At 59.0% G+C, this 18,042-nt stretch overlaps 1 protein-coding gene across 1 annotated transcript in view; it reads right to left on the reverse strand.

Annotated features, from left to right (window-relative positions):
* The window catches only part of INPP5A (inositol polyphosphate-5-phosphatase A), a 147,204-nt gene that overhangs the window by 86,862 nt on the left and 42,300 nt on the right, over window positions 1-18,042 (reverse strand). Inside the window, exon 6 of the mRNA XM_044660306.1 lies at window positions 13,582-13,669. Coding sequence (XP_044516241.1) covers window positions 13,582-13,669 — 88 coding nt within the window. The remainder of the gene's footprint in view (window positions 1-13,581; window positions 13,670-18,042) is intronic.

The raw sequence follows: 18,042 nt of genomic DNA on the forward strand, positions 1-18,042 counted from the left end.
GGGGGGGCGGGGAGGGATGGAGCTGGCGGGGGGGGGGGGAGCTGGATCCAAAGGCCCATCGGTTCTCTCATCACAGATGCATCCTTTTCCTTCCCATGCCTTGAATCAGAGAACACCAGTAAATCCCACAAATTCTCCCTAAGCCCCCCCTCCCCAAATCTTCCTCAGAAGAGAGACATGGAAGGGGGAGGGGCCAGGGAGAAGTCGGGGAGGGTCCCTGGGAGGAGAAGGCATCACTGCAGAGTCCTGCTGCTCTGCTGATCTTGGCGGGGATGCTGGAAGCCGCCAAGAGTGAGTCAGGAAACGGCCAGAGTTGCCGAGATGGGGCGGCCCGCCTCGATGCCAAGGGAGGAAGCGAACCCCGAGTCTCATAGCTGGGGACACTCGTCCCTTCCCGGACTTTTCCGTCCTGCCCGCAAAGGCCGTTTGTCCCTGGAGGCCGGAGGCAGGGGCTGCCGGGAGATGGGAGGAGCCGGGCTTTCCTGGGGCTCGGCTCGGGGCTTTCTGAAACGGCCAACGCGAACCCCCTCACAGCCTGGGAGGGGAGGCTCTGTGGGGGCCCCCACGCACCACTCACTAGCTCCTCTTCTCTGACTTGGGACCTCATGGCCTGGCGCAGCTTCTAAGGGCAATTCTTAGCAAGGCTGAGAGAAATAACGGGACTGGCCCGAGGAACGGCTCTTCTCTGCCCTGTGGCCGGAGGGGCCCCGCTGGGACAGAGGCTCCGGAAGCCCCGTCTCCTTCCTGCCGCCCGCACAGATCCAAGGCAGCCTGTGGCCGACGAACCCAAGAGGACCAGGCTCGGAACTGAGCCTCCCGACTGCCCCGGAGCGAGGAGAGCCCTTTGCCGTCCCGGGCAGAGCCCTGGGTCCGGGGAAATGATGCCCCAGCGGCCGGCGCTCAGTCTCCTCTCCCCGTGCTCAGCTAAAGGTGGGTCAGTCCATTAAGGACGTGGCAAGGCAAGAAATCGCCCAAAGGCCTTCCAGCCCTTCCGTGGCCAGGAGGCCTGGGCCGCGTCCTGAGAGGGAGGCCCGGCCGGCAGCAGGGAAGCTGTTTAGGGAGCCCTCCCCTGCCCATGTGGGGTACGGAGGGTAAGGCGGGGGCCCCGAGGAAGCGGTGGCTGGGGACTGGCAAGTCACCGGCAAGACGAGCCCTTTTGGAGGGAGCCAGCAGGGCCGAGTTTCCGGCGGTCTTTTAGGAATGCTTCGCTGTGGCTGGCAGGGCGGGCCACAGGCTTCTCTTCTCGGCGCCACTCGGGCCTCCACGTCGGATCACGAGGAGACGGATCCGGGCCTGATTTACCCAGGCGGGAGGCGAGCTGGTGGGTCACTTTCCCTCTCAACTCCCTCCGCTGCAAAATGGCGGGCAGAGGCGGCGTGGGGGCGAGAGGGCCTGGCCCGGCCCGTCTGGGCCTGTCTCGTGGCCCCCATCTAAAGAGGAGGCTGCCAGGCCCAGAAGGCAGGGAGTAACGACAGCTCTCCGCCGCTCTTTCTCCCTCTGCCTCTCTGTCCCTCCGCACACCCCAGTCTCCCTCCCTGTCCTCCGGGCTGACCGCAGCTCGAATGTGGCCTCGGACGCTTACCAGCTACGTGAGCGTGGCCGAGCCTGGACTTCTGTGTCTTAGTCCCTGGAGAAGGAAGGATACGGCGAACCGTTCCAGGATCTTTAAGCCAAGAAAGCCAAGAAAGCCCACGGCCGGCACCGGCGAGCCCCGCTCCACGGCGAGCCTCTCGTCCGTCACGGCCTCGAAGAGGAGGCGATCGGCCCCCCAGAGCACCGAGCCGGAGGCGCAGGAGAACTTCTCGGCTCCCCTGTTTCTTACAGGACAGACCTGCGTGCGCCTGGGCGACGGCGCGGCCTTCAGAAGCCCGACGACGACGTTCACCAGGATTCTCTCCCTCCTGATCACCCCAGCACACCCCACTGCACCCCCCGGACGCCCAACGGCGCCCCGTCCCGTCGCCATTCAGCCACGCTCTGGCCCCGGGCTCCGTCTCGCCTCCACGACGCTCAGGAAGACGCTCCTCCGCACGCCTGGCTCCCTAGTGCTGGCCCATCGCACGCCCTTGGCTCGAGCTCGTTGGCTACCTCGGCGCCACGCCGTCTCTGGAGTGAGCCTGCCACGCTGCCCAAAGCTCCCTCTGAACGCTCTCGGGCCTTGCGGGTCCATCGGAAGCTCGATGTCTTCCTGGGGGTGCAGCCCACGTTCTGCCTGTGTAAGTTCAGTGGGACGTCCAAACCGTCCGCTGTCATTCAGAGTCGGAGCCAACATGCTCCAGGGACAGAGAGTGAGCTTGGAGTGAGAAAACCAAGTTCAAATCGTGACTTGCATCCACACTATCCCCATGGAAACAAGGCACTTCTCTGGGCCTCCATTTCCTCATCTGTAAAATGGGTGCACTCCTACCACTTCGTGACTCTTAGGACTGTTGTAGGGGAACAGAAGCACCAGCCTGCCTGGGGCAGAGCCAGGACTCTGAAAGAGGCCTCTTGAAATGCCCGGGCCATCGCCCTCGGACCCTCCCCACCCCCTGAAAGCACAGAAAGTGATTCACTCTATAATAACCCTAACCTCACCCCCCGCAGAAGATGAGCAGGCGACTTCTGCCTTTGCTGGCTCGCCACGTATCTCCCTTTAGTTCCTGGTGTTCTGGGCGGGGTCCTGGGGGAGCCCCTGGGATTAAGCCCCCCAAGCACACGCTGGACCATCTCCCCAGGGCACACCCAGAGGAGGGCAATGTCCTGCCCCGGGATCCTGGCACACCTGCCCAGGACCTGCCGTGCCAGAGGCCGTCCACAGGGGTCATCCCTGCCAGGAGCGAGTCCAGGGCGAGCGGATGACGTCAACCCCACAATAGGGGTCGCCGGTGGCCATCAGTGGCTGGGCACACGCTGCCGTTGGCCCCAAACTGAGAAGTGGGGGCCCTCCCAGGAGGACGCTCTCACCTCTCGGTCTTCCGGAGAAAGGGCCCCAGCAGACGCGAGAGACACCCCGAGGGCCATCAAGGAGCGTCGTGAGAACCAGGGGTGGCCCCTCCAGAAGGGGGGCGGAATGGGCCGACCCTTCCTTCGTCTCGGAGCTCACGGCAGATGCCAGAAGTCCCTGCCCCGCTCAGGCCTGGGAGCGGCCCCGGGCCGGGCCTCCCTTCTCCACAGACGCCTGCTCCTAACAAAGCGCCTGGAACGGCGTCTTCCTTTCTTTTCAGACTGAGAACAGGCGGTCGGAGGGCCTGGATGAGGGTTCGAGGGGCTGGCTCGGGAGCCCGGGGGAGGAAGCCAAAGGCGCCGCCTCGCTCCCCGTCCCCAGGCCAGCGGCCAGAGCGGCGCGTCCCCTTCCGGCCCTCCTTCCCGCTGCTGCCCCGCTCAGACAAATGTCTGTGAAAGGCTCTCTGACGGGCACTTCCCGGCTCCATGCTTTACTGCGGACGTAAAACAAGACAACTGTTGAAACGATACGAAAATAAATTTGCAATTTCTTCCTCATTTAGCCATTCTCCGAGGCGGAGTATAGGAAAGCCGTTCGTGTTATGTCCCTATTGACGTGCCGGGCCTTTCCGGGGATAAGTGATGCTTTTTCCATACTCCTCGGTGTGGCCACTTAAATTAGACACATTCTTTCTGGGCCGCTGCAAAGGCGGATCAATAGAGGCCCGGAAAGCCTCGAAGGCGGAGCACGAGCACTCGCTCGGTGTCGGCGGGGCCCGCTTTGGCTCGGGCCACCGAGTCCTCGCCGGCTCCCGTGACAGCCCCCGCGGAGGCGGCTCCCCCGGCCCCCTTCTCCCCCGACCGACCGGCTGTCCACCCCTCCCAGGACGGCGGGCACAGTTTGTGGGCCGGGAGCCTCCCGCCACCGGCCAAGTACTAAAGGGCCTGTCGCCGCGCCCCCAAGGCCCATGCCGAGAGGGTCCAGGAGGGTCGGGGAGGAAGAGCGGAGCGCCACGCCTCAGAGCTCCATGGGGACGGGGGGCTTCCCCCAGAGAGCCGGGGGGCTGCCTGGGAGGGGAGCCTCCTCCAGCCTCTCACCCCATTAGGCAAGAGGAAAGCCCCAAGCCCAGGGCACACACGTGACGGCCATTCAACAGGGCTTCTCTAGGCCAGTTTTCTTACCAATCAAAAAGAGACAGAGATAGAGAGGGAGGGAGGGAGGGAGAGAGTGTGTGAGTGTGTGAGTGTGTGTGTGTGTGTGTGAGTGTGTGTGTGTGAGAGTGTGAGTGTGTGTGTGAGTGTGTGTGTGTGAGTGTGTGTGTGCGTGTGAGTGTGTGTGTGAGTGTGTATGTGTGTGTGTGAGTGTGTGTGAGTGTGTGAGTGTGTGTGTGAGTGTGTGTGAGAGTGTGAGTGAGAGTGTGAGTGTGTGTGTGAGTGTGTGTATGTGTGAGAGAGTGTGTGTGAGTGAGTGTGTGTGAGTATGTGTGAGTGTGAGTGAGTGTGCGAGTGCGTGTGTGTACGCGCTGGGGGCTAGACTAGTGTTCTCTAAGGCGTCACCGAGCCCCAGGTCCATCCCCCTGGGGTCAGCCACTCAAGGTTGCTGGAAATGAGCTGGGCTCGAGACTCTCCCGGGTTATCTCTGGCCACAAAGCCAGGCACGTCGGCTCCTACCTCAGCCCCAGGTCCCAAGGGCTCTGGACCAGAATTAATCAGTGCTCTGTCCAGTAGGGGGAGGGACCGCGCTGTGGCCAAGAGGCTGGATCCTCCGTGGCTCAGACCAAGATGGATGATGCAACACTGGTGAGGTGGCCGCGGCTCACACGCACGAGGCACAGAGCCCAGAGGACACACACTCAGGAACAAAGAGAAGCGCCTAAAAGCAGCGCCGGGGCCACGGAGCTGTGGGGACCAGGAGACCCTGAGGACGGCCCAGGCCCAGGATCTTCTCTCTGGGCGAGGAGGAGGAGGAGGAGGGCCTTTCGGGGCCTGGGCCAGTGTCCTGTTGGGAAGGAGAAGGGAGGAGGGGGAAGGCCCTGGGGCTTCCGGGACCGGCTCCATGTCCTGTTGCCCTGCTGTGGCTCCCTTTGGGCCGCGGCGGGGCCAGGTCTGGGACGCGGCATCACCCCCCGAGGTCAGAGGGGGCTGTATCTCTGTTGGGGCCTTCTGGACCTCCCTGGTGGTGCCGGGCATCTTGGCAGCCCCCCGAAACCAGCAAGGAAAGTTTGGGTTTCAGGCCACTCCCCTCCCCCAAGGAGATGATGGGGGCTCCCCATCAACCAGACAGCACAGAGGAAACAATGATTTCGAGGAAAGAGGCGACTCAGCCACGGAGCATCAGCTTTGGGCCTGCAAGGACACCCGCCTGCTCCTTCTGGGAAGAGCCGCGGAAGCGAAGGGAGCGCTGCGGACGGGCTGCCCGCGGCCCAGGGGCTGGAGCCTGTTTTACGGCTCTCATAAAGCATCCCTAAAAGGGGTTGATGTGGCCTATCGATTCGAGCGTGTTTCAGTTTCTGGTCACTGTTAAACTGGAGAAATAAAGCCACCGGGAGCGTTTGATTTAATGGCGGACGCGGCTCAAGGAAGAACTTGGCAAGAGGAGGAGGCCCGGCCTCAGTCTCGCCTCTGACTAACTCCGCATCCCCAAAAGAGAGGGGGGCGACTTGGACCCCAGACCACCACCCTCGCTACCTTCCCCCTGCTCCCGTGGAGGGCACGAGTCACCCCGGCCTCCTCAGCTCTAACCCCCCAGATCCAAGAGGGCGCCGGGCTCTGCAGCCTCTCTAAAGCAGGTCCCTGCCTGGTGCAGGCCCCTGTCCTCCCCTCATGCCTGGTCTATATGGCAGGAGCTACTGGGGGCTCTCCTCTGGCCAGTCAGTGACCAAAAGGACCGTCCTAAAGTGCAGGCCTGACCCCCGCGCCACTCCTCTATCCATTAAACTCCAATGGCTCCCTATAGCCCTCTGGTTGGCATTCTAGGGCCTGCCCGCCCTCCCCCTCCTCCCTCTCCAGGCTCCTTCATCTCACTCCTCAGGTCCCCTGGCCTCCTGGCTGCTCCAGAAACAGGACCCTCCATCCCTCAGCTCTGGGCACTTTCTCTGCCCGTCTCCCAAGCCCGGAACACTCTCCCTCCTCCATTCTGACTACTGTCCCACCTGGCTTCCTTTAAGTGCCAGCTAAATCCCACCTCCTCCAGGAAGCCTTCCCCCACCCCTCTTCTCTCAGGCCTTCTCCTGTTCATTACTTCCTGTTTATCCTGTCCACAGTTGTTGCCCCCATTCTCCTGGGAGCTCCTGGAGGACAATTTTTCTGTATCCTCAGCACCTGGCACAGGACCTGGCATGGAGCAGGTACTTAATAAACACTGACAGACTGATAAGGCGCTTGCCTTGCCCCTGCCACGTCCCATCCCCTCTGGGCCTCAGTTGACTCCCTTGTAGTATGAACTGTGGAGAGATGTGTCCAGAGGAATCAATACAAAGAATTTGGGAAAAGGGTGAGAGCACAAACAGCCAGAGGCATCAGAGAAGGCTTCAAGGGGGAGGCAGCACCTGAGAGAGGTCTGGAACAAAGATGGCAGCTGCAAACCCAGCACCCCCAGAGAGCCTGACTACAAGCCCAGGGCAGGACCTCAGGCTGGGATGGGGCCCCTCTCTTGCTTATTAACGTCAGGCGGAGGGGTCCCTGGCAGGTGTGCTGATGATATTCCCAAAGACTGGACGAGAGGACAAGCAAGGGGGAGATCAAACGGCCGGTCTCATGAAGGAAAAAAAGGGCAACTTCTAGGCATCTGCACGGGGAGCCTCAGCTAAGATGATGGGAAAAATGAAGAACTAAACAAATAAGTGAGGAGTCTTGGTGTGGAGAGAGAGAAGAGGGGCAGCTATTTAAAGACACCAGAGACACGGAGCTCCCAGGGACCATTTGACACCGAGCCTGGCAGCGCCTTGTCCCTGCTGATACTTCATATAAATGCACTCGAGGGGGAAGCAGCCAAATGCTTGAAGGCAACATTCATTAACTCCGTTGCTGGGAGAAAGCGGTGGCTTTCCAGAAGAAGAGCCGGAGACCAAAATGTTCCCCTTTCAGACCTAGATACGTCTAAGCCCAAAGGAAGTAAGGAGGAAGGCACGGACCTGATGGCCAGTTTAGATAAACAGGGATCTGGCAATCACTGACTGGGAAGAGAAAACAATCGCTGAACCTTTACAAAAAGTGACTGACCATGCGCTGGGGCTCAACAAAACAGAAAATAGATCGTATATATACACGTCACTGCAATAAACAACCCAACCTAAATGGAGACGAAACAATGCCGGAAGTCCCTCAAACAACAGAGAATTTCATGAAAGAAAATGGCCAGAGTAAACAAGAGTAAACCTCTTGGAATGAAGCCAACGCAGTCCTTAGGGGGAAATCGGATCTCTAAACACATTCATGAACAGAAGAGGGAAAGCACAGGCCAATAGAGCAGAGATGCCACAAAAGAGACTGGCGAAACACCAATTTTTTAAAATGAAGCACAAAAATAGAAATTCGGAAAATCAAAGAAGAGATAAACAAAATTCAGTACAAAAAAGGATAAACAACTCTAGATGGCTTTTTTGTGGGGGGGACACTAATAGACAGACTGCTAGTTAATTGGATCTTGTCTGTCCGACTTGCTTTCAAAAAGGCAAAATCAAATTGCCAGCATCCTAAACGAAAAAGGATAACGCATGACAAATGAAGAGGGAATTAGCAGAAACTATTTTGCCCAATTAGATGACAGAAAATAATGATAATTTAAGATGATGCCAAAAAATGGAACGTTTATCTCTAGACCTCTGCTTAAACCACAGGCAGGGCAAGCTTCTGAAGAGAGATAGATGATGCCTAACATGGCTGGTTGAGTCTTTGCCAGAAGCCAGACAAATACCAAGAAGGCAGCAGGATGACGTGGAAAGAATGGGGTCATGGAGGGAGGGCAGCAGGCACGTGTCCCCCCTCGGCCACCCAATGGCAAGGGAAGGCTGGACTAGGTCACAGATTCCTCACCCTCTGGTGGGCAGCAGCCTGGGGGACACCTGGAGTCCCCTTCTCAGAATCACGTTTTTAAATGCATAAAATCCAAACCCCAGGATGGGCAAAGAAGTCCATGAGATGGAAAGAGAGTCATCAAAAGAGGAAAGCAACCAGGTTGGAGGGAAGCCCCCCAGGCCAGATGATCCCAAGAGTCCCTTCTCCATCTAGTCCCAGAGGGCCTGCAGGAGTAACGGCCAGCCGGGCTGCAGACCTACAATCACTCTCCTGCTGACACGGTGTCTGATGTAGGTTACATCGGCTATATGTAATTTTAATTGTAATGATGTAATTAGCACAATTGGAGCAGAAATAATAGGCGTCTGGGGGAAAAGGCCCTCCGTCTTAGACTCTGTGAAAGAGGAATGAAAAAGGGGGAGCAGGGCCTTCAACTTTGGGAACAGGATCCCAAAGCACCTAGAGCAATGATGGTCAGCCCAGGAAGGAGGAGAAGGCTCACTCTCAAGTAAACTTTAAAGTGAATAAAGGAAACAATTTGGACACAGCCGAAAAGTTTGCATTGCCTAAAGGGACTGGTGGGAATTCATCTAGGAACTAACCTTTTTTTTTAAGGGCTGGGCAAATGGAGTTAAGTGACTCACCCAGGGTCACACAGCGAGGATGTGTCTCAGGCCAGGACGGAACTCGGGTCCTCCCATCTCCAGGCCTGGATCTCTACCCACTGTACCATCTAGCTCTTCAGACATTTTATTTTAAAAAAAATTTTAAATTATGAAATTTTTAAAAAAGCATCAACAAGATGAGATCCACATGTGAAATAATGGATTTATTACATGCCTTTGGTTTTTTTAATATGTTAAATTTACATTTTAAAGTATTCAATTTTAAGTTTCATGATAGAGAATAACTATTTGGAACGGTTTCAAAATAAAAGTCTTGGCCATGCAGAGGGTGGGCCCAAGATGTGTAGAAATCTGATGGCATCTTGAGAAGGAACATGACAGCCCTGCTCAGAAAGATGGGTTAGAGTTCCCAGGAACGGCGCCACAAGTCCAGGCCCATTAGGCACGGATCACTTTCAGACGGGGCCGAAAGAAAAGCAGAGGCGATGCTGGAGGAGAGGAATGGCCAGAGACTTACGAGCTCCCACGGAGACGGGCAGACACAGGGGCAGAGGGAGACCCACCATAACTCGTGCTTGCCTGCCCAAGGTAGTAACACGGGAAACTGGCTTCTAATAAAATGACCAAAGTGCCCCAGAAGGTGCGCTTCCTCACCCATCTTCCCTCTGAGGGGCTGGGGGCAGGCCAGCCCTTGTTCCATACTTCCCTAACAGAAGGGAGAGGTTTCCAAGGGTCTTTTGGTTTGAAAAGGATGTCAGAGAGGCTGGCCTAGGCTGGGGGAGACAGGGAGCTCTGAGAGTGATCAATAAGGGGCCAGCTCAGATGAGGACCTGGGAGGGAAGGTGGCTGGAGAGAACCTCCCTGTGAAACAAGAAGGAAAGGGAAAAGGCGGCGACACCTGAAAGGGACAGCTACGTGGCTCAATGGATAGAGAGCCAGGCCTGGAGATGGGGGGTTCGGGGTTCCAGTCTGGCTTCCGACACTTCCTAACTGCCTGACCCCGGACAAGTCACTTAACCCCCATTCCCTAGCCCTTCCTGCTCTTCCGCCCTAGAACCAATTCACAGTATTGAGCTTAAGGCCAAAGGTAAGGGTTTTTAAAAAAAGAAGAAACCATCTAAGGGCCAAGCATTTAACTTAATAAGCAAGAAATGAGCTTCCCAAACAGGAAACTAAGCACCCCACAAGCCAGCCACAAGGCAGGGCATTTCTAACATTCCCACGAGCAAAAGAAATCAATAAAAGCAGCAAAAAAGCCTCCTCCTGAGCCCTCTGGGCCTTCAGCACAGTGCCTGGCACACAGTCCTCACTTAAGAAATGCTTGTAGGGAGTGGACTTGGCCCTTAGCTGCCTTAGCTGCTGGTGCCCTCGCCTCCCTCTCAGTAAGCAGGTCTCTCTGATCACCATCTGGAAGCCCACTCTTCTATGGATATGCTAACTCTCCAGCTAGAGTAGAAGCTGCCTGAGGTCGGGGACTGAATGCCCAGCACCTTGCACGGTGCATGGCTTGTAGTAGGCGCTTAATCAGTTCTCGTTACTGGACTTAAATGTCTCAAGGCTGGCTCAACTTCCAATGGTGACGGTGGCTACAGACACGCAAGGAGGGACGGGCCACGAATAGAGGCTGCCTCGAAGAGATGAGGACCCGGGCCCGGCCCCCTGACTGCCCCTAGGACAACCCCACAAATAGAAGTGACACCCTGACTGTCTGAGTCTGAAGGAATGGGGCCTCGAGTGCCGTCCTGAGAGAGGATGCAGCCAGAGGGGATAACGTCTGCACAGCCTGCCTGCGCCCAGGGCCCAGTGAGCCCTAGGATGAAGGGCCCCGCTGGGGCGGATCTAAACAGCTTTCCTGGGCCACTTCTGGCCAGCTGGGGGCTCTGGGCAGAGGGAGCTTCATGAGCCAGAGTAAGAGAATATCACCCCCTCCCCACTCTGCTAGGACTGCCTTCTCAACCCCAGGGGATTCTCGAGCCCCCGCCCCACCAAGGGGCCACTCTGGGCGACCTCTTCTCAGCTCAGACGCGCTTGCTCGCCCCCGTGTTGCCTCTGGCCTCCCAGGGCCTAGTGCAGAGCTAGCAAACAGCAGGAGTGAGGAAGTGGGGGGAGCCAAGGGGGGGGTGCCGGTCCTAGAGACTCCACCCAAGGGGGGCTTAGCCAAGGGGTCTAAGTCGTGAGCCAGCCAAAGGTCCACAGGCCAGGTCAACTAATCTTGTCCTTCAAGTGAGCACGATGGCTTCCAGGGCCATGGGGGGGAAAGCATTTTATAAACCTTGAAGCAGGGCCTGGCATCAGGAAGTCCCGAGTTCAAATCTAGCCTCAGAAATTTACTGGATATACAATTTCTGGGCAAATCATTTTCCCTCAATTTGCCTCAGTTTCCGCCTCTGTGAAATGGGAATAATAATAGTCCATATTTCTAAAGCTCTCTGTACACATTTGGGCACTAACTACATGAGTGCTACAAACTGTCACTATCATCATTAATAGTATTGCTACGGTGCTGCATCCACACAAGGGACGCCGTCTGCAGCTTCCTGTTGGTGCTCTCTCTCATAAGCTCTCTGAGCCCCCCCACAGGATGGGCCTCGCCCTCAGCTCCTGCTCCCTCCAGGGAGTCCCAGCTGGATTCTGGGAGGGTCCAGGCTTGGGTCCTGCCACTCCCCACAATGCCCCGCTGCTTTCAGGTCTGCAAATAGGAGGGCGGAAACAGGCAAACAGAGCTTAAGCGACTCGCTCAGGGACACCCAGAAATTAAGTGGCTGAGGCTGAATTAGAACTCGAGACTCAAGGGAAGTAGAGCTGGGGCCAGCCAGAAGAACTCATGAGTCACAGCCCAGTTCCTTGGTTTTAGAAATGAAAGGGTTAAGTTCTCAAGTCCTGGATAATGCAAATAAAGCCCGGAAGGGGCATGAAGAGGAGGCAGCCAGGAATGGCCTCCACATAACTAAGGCTGGCATGAGGGGCAGAGAAGGGGGCGCCTCTGGGGGTCCCTCCAGGGAAGGAAGGGAAGGAGCCCCTCGCAGCATGGAGGGAAGCAGACGCGGGTCCTGCAGAGCTCCAGGCCTTGGGGCCCTTTCGCGGCCCCCGGCCTCTGCAGCCATTTCCAGGTCCTCGGGCCCTCGGAGGTCTTGGCTCGGGGCCCCAAGCACGGCCAAACCCCTCGGATGTCACCCCCTCCCCCAGCGGCCCCCATCCCTGGCTCATCTGCAAAGGCAGGAACCAACAAGATGCTGGACTCCTCGTGCGACTCTGGCGCCCTCTCGTGGCGAATAGGAGGAAGCTCTCCCTTCCCCCGGAGCCTCGGAGGAGCCTCGGAGGAGCCGCCGTCCTCCGGCTCCTTCCTTGCCGGGGTTCCCCGCGGGCCTCCCCAGACCTCCCGGCACGCCTGTGTCCGTCCCTCTCTCCTACGCCGGCTCCCTCTCACTGGCCGGCGACGTGGGCCTTCCGGGACAAGCCAGGGCCAGGGGCCACCCCCAGGACAAACGGCCAACGCCAGGTCAGCCCGCTTCCCATCCGCCCAAGCCACGGAGCGCCAGCCTGCACCCAGGCCACAGATGTTGGCCTGTGAGGGAAACTGAGGCAGGGGAAGGGGCAGCAGGAGGCACAGCAAAGTGGAGCTCAAGGGACTGCCTGCCAGGGGGTGAGCTTCCCACTCTTGGAGGACTCCAAACGGCCTCAGACGCCAGAGATGGAGCGCTGGGGTGGAGACCTCGGAGGCCGCGGTCTGGACTTCTAGGAAATGCCCAGCCCCCCTTGAAGTCAGAGCCTGGCATGCAAACCCTCTTACGGGATGCCCGGCCTGGCAGCTCGGAGGTCCGGCACGAAGGGGGCTAACAGGGAGGGGAGGAGACGTCAGACTCCAGCATGCCCGGCAGGCTGGAGGTAGCGAATCCCCCCGAAAGGGCGTGTGGCCCGGGCCGCCCTGGAGACACCCCCGAGGGCCCCCGCCAGGCCTTCACAAGGCACTTCCCGAAGGAAGGGAAACCACTGACCGAAGCCAGCGGCGGCGGGCCCGAAGCCTGGTCAAGAGGACACTCGAGAGCACGGCTCGGCCTCAGAGCACACGCGGAGGGAAAGGCCCGGCCCTCGGGCCTCCCCAAGCGCCCGCTGCCCCCGGACAGCACTGCCTGCCACGCCACGGTCATTCCGACCCAAACCGAGGCCTTCTGGGTGTCCCAAATCTGGCTTATGCCAAGCTGAAGGACGACTCTGAGCATCCCCCGGGGGCTCCGGATGCCCAGCCTGTCACATGGGAAGTGCAGGGCACGGCGGGAGCAGAGAGCTGGCATCCACCACCTTCCCTCTTCAGCCTCCCACAACTGACCAAGCCGCTGACCTTTGAGGCGAGCCCTCCCTCCCTCCATCCACCATCCCTCCATCCGTCCATCCCCGCACTCCGGTTCCGTGGGTGCCGCCTCCCCAGGGAACATCACGGTGCTCCTGGCTGCCCCCCAGCAGAGGGCAGCTTCCTCTGTGCCAGCCGGCCTCGCTAGGCCCGACCCCCTGGCACAGCATTCACAGAGGATCTGACACTTAGCCAGAGAGGCATCCTTGGGGGGCACCAAGTCCGATTCCCTCATTTTACAGCTAGGGAAATTGAGGCAGGAAAGGTGACATCTAGGAAATGCCTGAGGCAGGATTGGAGCCCGGGGCTTGCTGACTCCAGGAAAGTCTCAGCAGGTAGGGGTTTGGGGGGACCCAGAAGGGGCCTCGTTTCTCTTGGAGGGGACTGAGCCTCCCGTGAGCCCCAGGGTGCAGACACAATGGGGGGGGTCCCACTTCTCATCACTGCCAAAGGCGCCCTTGCGCAGCCTCACCGTCGGGCAGGAGACCAGAGCAAACCTGGGCCATGCGAGCTCCGGGGTGCGCCTCTGGGGGTCGGCAGAGCGCCGGGCTCCAGAGCGGCCCCCAGGCTTCCTGCCCAGCCTCCTCCCCTGGGGCCCTGGCACCAGCCCAAATCCAGAGCCGGGCCTCCCCGGGGAAGGGGCCCGGAGCCGGGCCGCCGACTTACCGTGAAATGCTCCTGAGACTTGTAGTTCTCGTCCAGGTACACGCGGGCCCGGTTATACTCCTTCATGGCGTCACTGGACAGGAGCTCTCTGGAAGGCAAGGGGGGCCGGTGAGCCGGGGGGGCCCAGCTGGGAGGGGGGCCAGGGCTGGGGTGGTCAGGGAGGGCTCCAGGGGGGCGCTGGGGGGGCTGGAAGGATGGAGGCCCAAAGCAGAGGAGGGCAGAGGCCGGGTTTGCCCCCCAGGGTGGCCGCGGCCCGAGCAGAGGAGCAGCCTCGTGCACGTGGGCCCCGGGGTGGGGGGAGGGGGCGGCTACTGAGCCTCTCGCTGCCCCCCGTGTCCGGGAAAGCCCACGAGCTCTGACCTGCCGAGTGCCCGGCACAGCCTGGCATAGCGAGTACCCAGGGAAATGCCCGTTCCCTTTGGGCCTCACATCCACCCCTCCCCGGGGCTCAGGCGACAGCTCTCGCCGGGACGTGCGTGTGCCTGGTGGTGTGCCCAGTGCCTGGCACGCAGCAGGCCCTTCGGTCCCTGAAGTGCTGACCCTGCGCCCTAAGGACCCCCGCACACACGGATCCCCACCAGGGGAAAAAAGACAGTGGGGTTCAGAGGCCCCATTAGGCCCCCCACCCCCAAGAACCCAGAGAAATGCTTCTCACATCTGAGAGGCAGCTTCTGGCCCTGAGGCAGAAATGAGCATGCACGCAGGCCACACGTGTGCACACACATACACATACATGTGTGCATGCACATGCGTGTGTTCCTCCTCCCCCTCAGAGCTGCAGGGGGTTCTTGGAGAGAGGAGTCCCCCCGACACCCCAGCTCAGGGGAGCCCTCAGCCCAGAGAACACGTCAGGAATCCACCCACCACCCTCAGCCCTGGGCTGACCGGATGCCCCCTCTCTCCCTCCTCAGGGCAACCCGAGGCCCCCCAGGCCTCCAAAGGTCCTTCCTCCAGCCAGAGACAGACGGGCATTCATTAGGCTCCGACTGTATGCAGCGCCCATGCTAAGGCCCTGCCAATGGGCTCCCTCCTTACACTGGCCTCCTGGCACCTTCCAGGGCACAACGGCTCCCCATGCCAGGAGGCCCAATGTTGGATTGGCCCGAGTCCCTGACCTCTCCACAGGCCTCACTGGGCCACTCTGCTCCTGGGCACTCCTCTAGCTCTTCAGGACCTCTGTCTGTCTGTGTGTCTGTGTGTCTGTCTGTGTCTCTCCGCACAACACCAGCTCTCTGTCTGTCTGTCTGTCTGTCTGTCTGTGTCTCCTTTTCCTCCCTGTCTAGCTGCCTGCCTCCTTCTCTGTCTCTCTGCCTCTCTCTGGGTGTCTCCTTTTCTCTTCCTCCCTGTCCGGCTGCCTCCTTTGTCTGTCTGTCCGTCTCTGTCTCTCTCCCCTCATCTCTCTTGCTACCTCGGCCTCCCCCCGTTCTCCTCCCTGTCCAGCCGGGGAGTCCGCCTGCCTCCAACTCTGCCTCTCCAGCCCATCCTCCATTTGGCCACTCAAGAGATTTTCCCGAAGTGCACTGGCCCGACCAGGTCGCCCCCGGCTCGGGAGCCACCCTCTGCAGAGGGCGCCCCCCAGCTCCTGGCACAGGAGGTCCACGGCACATAAAGGCCAGTCATCACCTCCCCCCTCCACGTCCACTTGGCTTCTCGGGCCCTTCCACGTGACCCTCCTCCAAGAAGGTGCAGCTCGGGCCTCCTGGCTATTCCTCAAGTGCCCAGGAGGCGCCCCCTGCCAGGAGCTCTCTCCCCCTTCGTCACCTCCCGGCTTCACCCTCCTGCAGCAGGAACCTCTTCCTAGTCCCCTGGCGCTCCCCCCGCATCCCTCACACTCACTCTCTAAAGCCTCAGACGAGCTTCCAGAGGGCCCCCGCCAGAGCACAGAGGCTTCCCGAGGGCAGGCCGCGTGTGTTTACCTCTCTGTCTCAGCCACTTGGGGGGCCCCAGACCCTCCTCACTGCCCCCCAGGCCAGGCAGAGCGAGGCTCCTTTCTCTTCTATGAAGCCAACCTGCCTGAGGGGCCTCCCCAGCACCCCCTTTGCAGCCTGGCCTCAGGGGGGCCAGAGAGAACACAGCCAATCCCTCCCCTTCAAAGACCTTCCATGGAATGGGCTCACAGGCCTTGTCTCCTCGTCTCCCACCCAGTTTAGTACGGCCCTTCCTAACACATATGCCCCGAGGCAGAGCGTGCCCCCTTGGAGCTGGCTGGGCAGCGTCCTCTCCCAGGGCAGCTCAAGCCTGCCTCCCTCTCCTGGCAGTTCCCCGAGGGCTGCCCCACTCCAGCCACATGCCCAGGCTCTGGAGCTCCTAATTAGAGTGCTCGGCTGTCTGGAGAGGTGGCAGGGACAAGGGAGAAGCGTCCTGCCGCTCCCCACACTGGGCCCCCGGGGGTCTCGGCTTCCCAGGACCCAGAGAAAGGGAAAGACGTGCCCTGCATAAACCGGGCTTTTAGCTCCAGACCATCAATGCCAAGGGCCTGCAGGCTCCTTCGGGCACTGCTGAGCTGCAGGCAGCAGGTGGCACTGCTTCACCAAACAGGAGGTAGAGACGGGTTCAGGTAGAGACCAAGGGCAGAGGCAGCAGCTTCCCTGGGTCAGGAGGGGAAGAGCCTGCTAAGGAGCTGTGCTTGCAGTAACCAGGTAGGTTCTCTCGGGCAGTAGCAAGCTGTGGACAGCAGGTGGCGCTACTTTGCTAACACAGGAGGCAGAGACAGAAGCATCCCTGAGTCAGGAGGGGAAAGGGCCTGCTGGGGAGCCGTGCTTGCAGTAACCAGGTAGGCTTTCCCAGGCGGCAGCGAGATGCGGCCAGTAGGTGGCACTGCTTCACTAACACAGGAGGCGGAGAAGGCAGCACCCCTGGTTCAGGAAGGGAAAGGGCTTGCTGGGGAGCTGTGCTTGCAGTAACCAGGTAGGCTGCAAAGTCAGTCCGTGAACACTCCTGGGGCCCATCTCTGGAGCTGTGGGCAGGAGCCTCCTAGTCCCTAGGAAAGGCACAGGGAACCAAATGCTGCTCCAGGAGGAATTAGGGAAGGCAGCCCTGTCCTCGATTCCCTCTGCACCTCAGTTTTCCTATAAGATGGGTCAGTGGGGCCAAACCACTGGCAAAGAACCTCATGTGTCTGATGTTCTGGGGCCACCTGGCAGCTCTTCTCAGATCCTGCCCCAAGGGGAAGAGATACCCCGCAATGGCCTGCTTCTGACTGCAGAAAGCCCAAGGCCAAAAGCAGGCTGAGCAGGCAGCAATCTGGAGGCAATGGGAGGGAGCTCTGAATTCCAGTGGCTGGCCTTTCTCTGTCTCGGTCTCCATATCCTGGGTCTTGGTTGGAATAGTCTTGAGTTGAAGGTCCTTCTGACTCTATTAGCAAGTGTACAGGAAGGAAGGGACTCCAGAGACATCTACTCCAGGATCCTCCTTTTATAGGGGGAAACTGAGGCCTAGGAAGGAAAGTGACTTGCCCAAGGTCATGCAGGTGCCTATAGGCAAAGGCAGGATTTGAATGCAGGTTCTGACTGCAGAAGCAGACCCTCAAACATTCTTGGATTATTCTGGGATCCCGGCTATCAGATAGCACAGCCAAATCCACTGACCCTTTCCAACTCTGCCATCAAGAACTGGCGTGCTTGCAAACAAAACTAATGCAGCCAAAATTAGAAGGGAAACAGGAAACTGGGAAAAAAAATGTACAGCAAGTTTCTCTGATAAAGGCCTCATTTCTCAACTCTGGGGAACAGAGCCAAATTTATAAAAACAAGAGTCATTCCCTAGTTGAGGAACAGTCAAAGGATATGAACAAGCAATTTTCAGATGAAGAACTCCAAGCCATCTCAAGTTCCACGGGAAAAGGCCCCAAATCAGTATGGATTAGAGAAATGTAAATTTAAGCAACTCATCCCTAGCAGAGTGGCTAATCTGGCATTCAGGGAAAGGGGCCATGCTGGAGGGAATGGGAGAGCCTGGGACCCCGCGCTCGAGTGTGAGTGGGGCCAACCCAAAGGACCATGAATCTGTGCCCAGCCAGTGGCTCAGCACTACCATTCCTGGGCTGTATCTCAGATATCAAAGATGGGGGAAGAGTTCTGTGTATACAGACATATTTGTGGCAGCTTGCTTGGGGGGACAAAGAACTGGAAATGAGGAGATGAGATGCCCATCACCTGGGGAAGGTGGCTGTAATGGAGTGCTCCTGTGCTTTAAGAAATGGGGAGCAGGAGGAGCTCCGAGAGAGCTGGGGAGACCCCCATACACCGAAGCAGAGAGAAGCAAGCAGAACCGAGGGTCATCGTACACGGGGATGGCCGGATCGGCCAGCGATCACCCGGGAAGACTTGGCCCCTCTCGGCAAGGCTGGGATCTGGGACAAGCCCAAAGCCTCGGGAGGAAAATCGCCATCTGCCCCCAGAGGGAAGGCCGTCTAGACCCAGAGCCAACCCGCTTGTCTCACTTTCTTTTTTATTGTCTTTG

This window comes from Gracilinanus agilis, chromosome 2, assembly GCF_016433145.1.
Source record: "Gracilinanus agilis isolate LMUSP501 chromosome 2, AgileGrace, whole genome shotgun sequence".
Lineage (NCBI taxonomy): Eukaryota > Metazoa > Chordata > Mammalia > Didelphimorphia > Didelphidae > Gracilinanus > Gracilinanus agilis.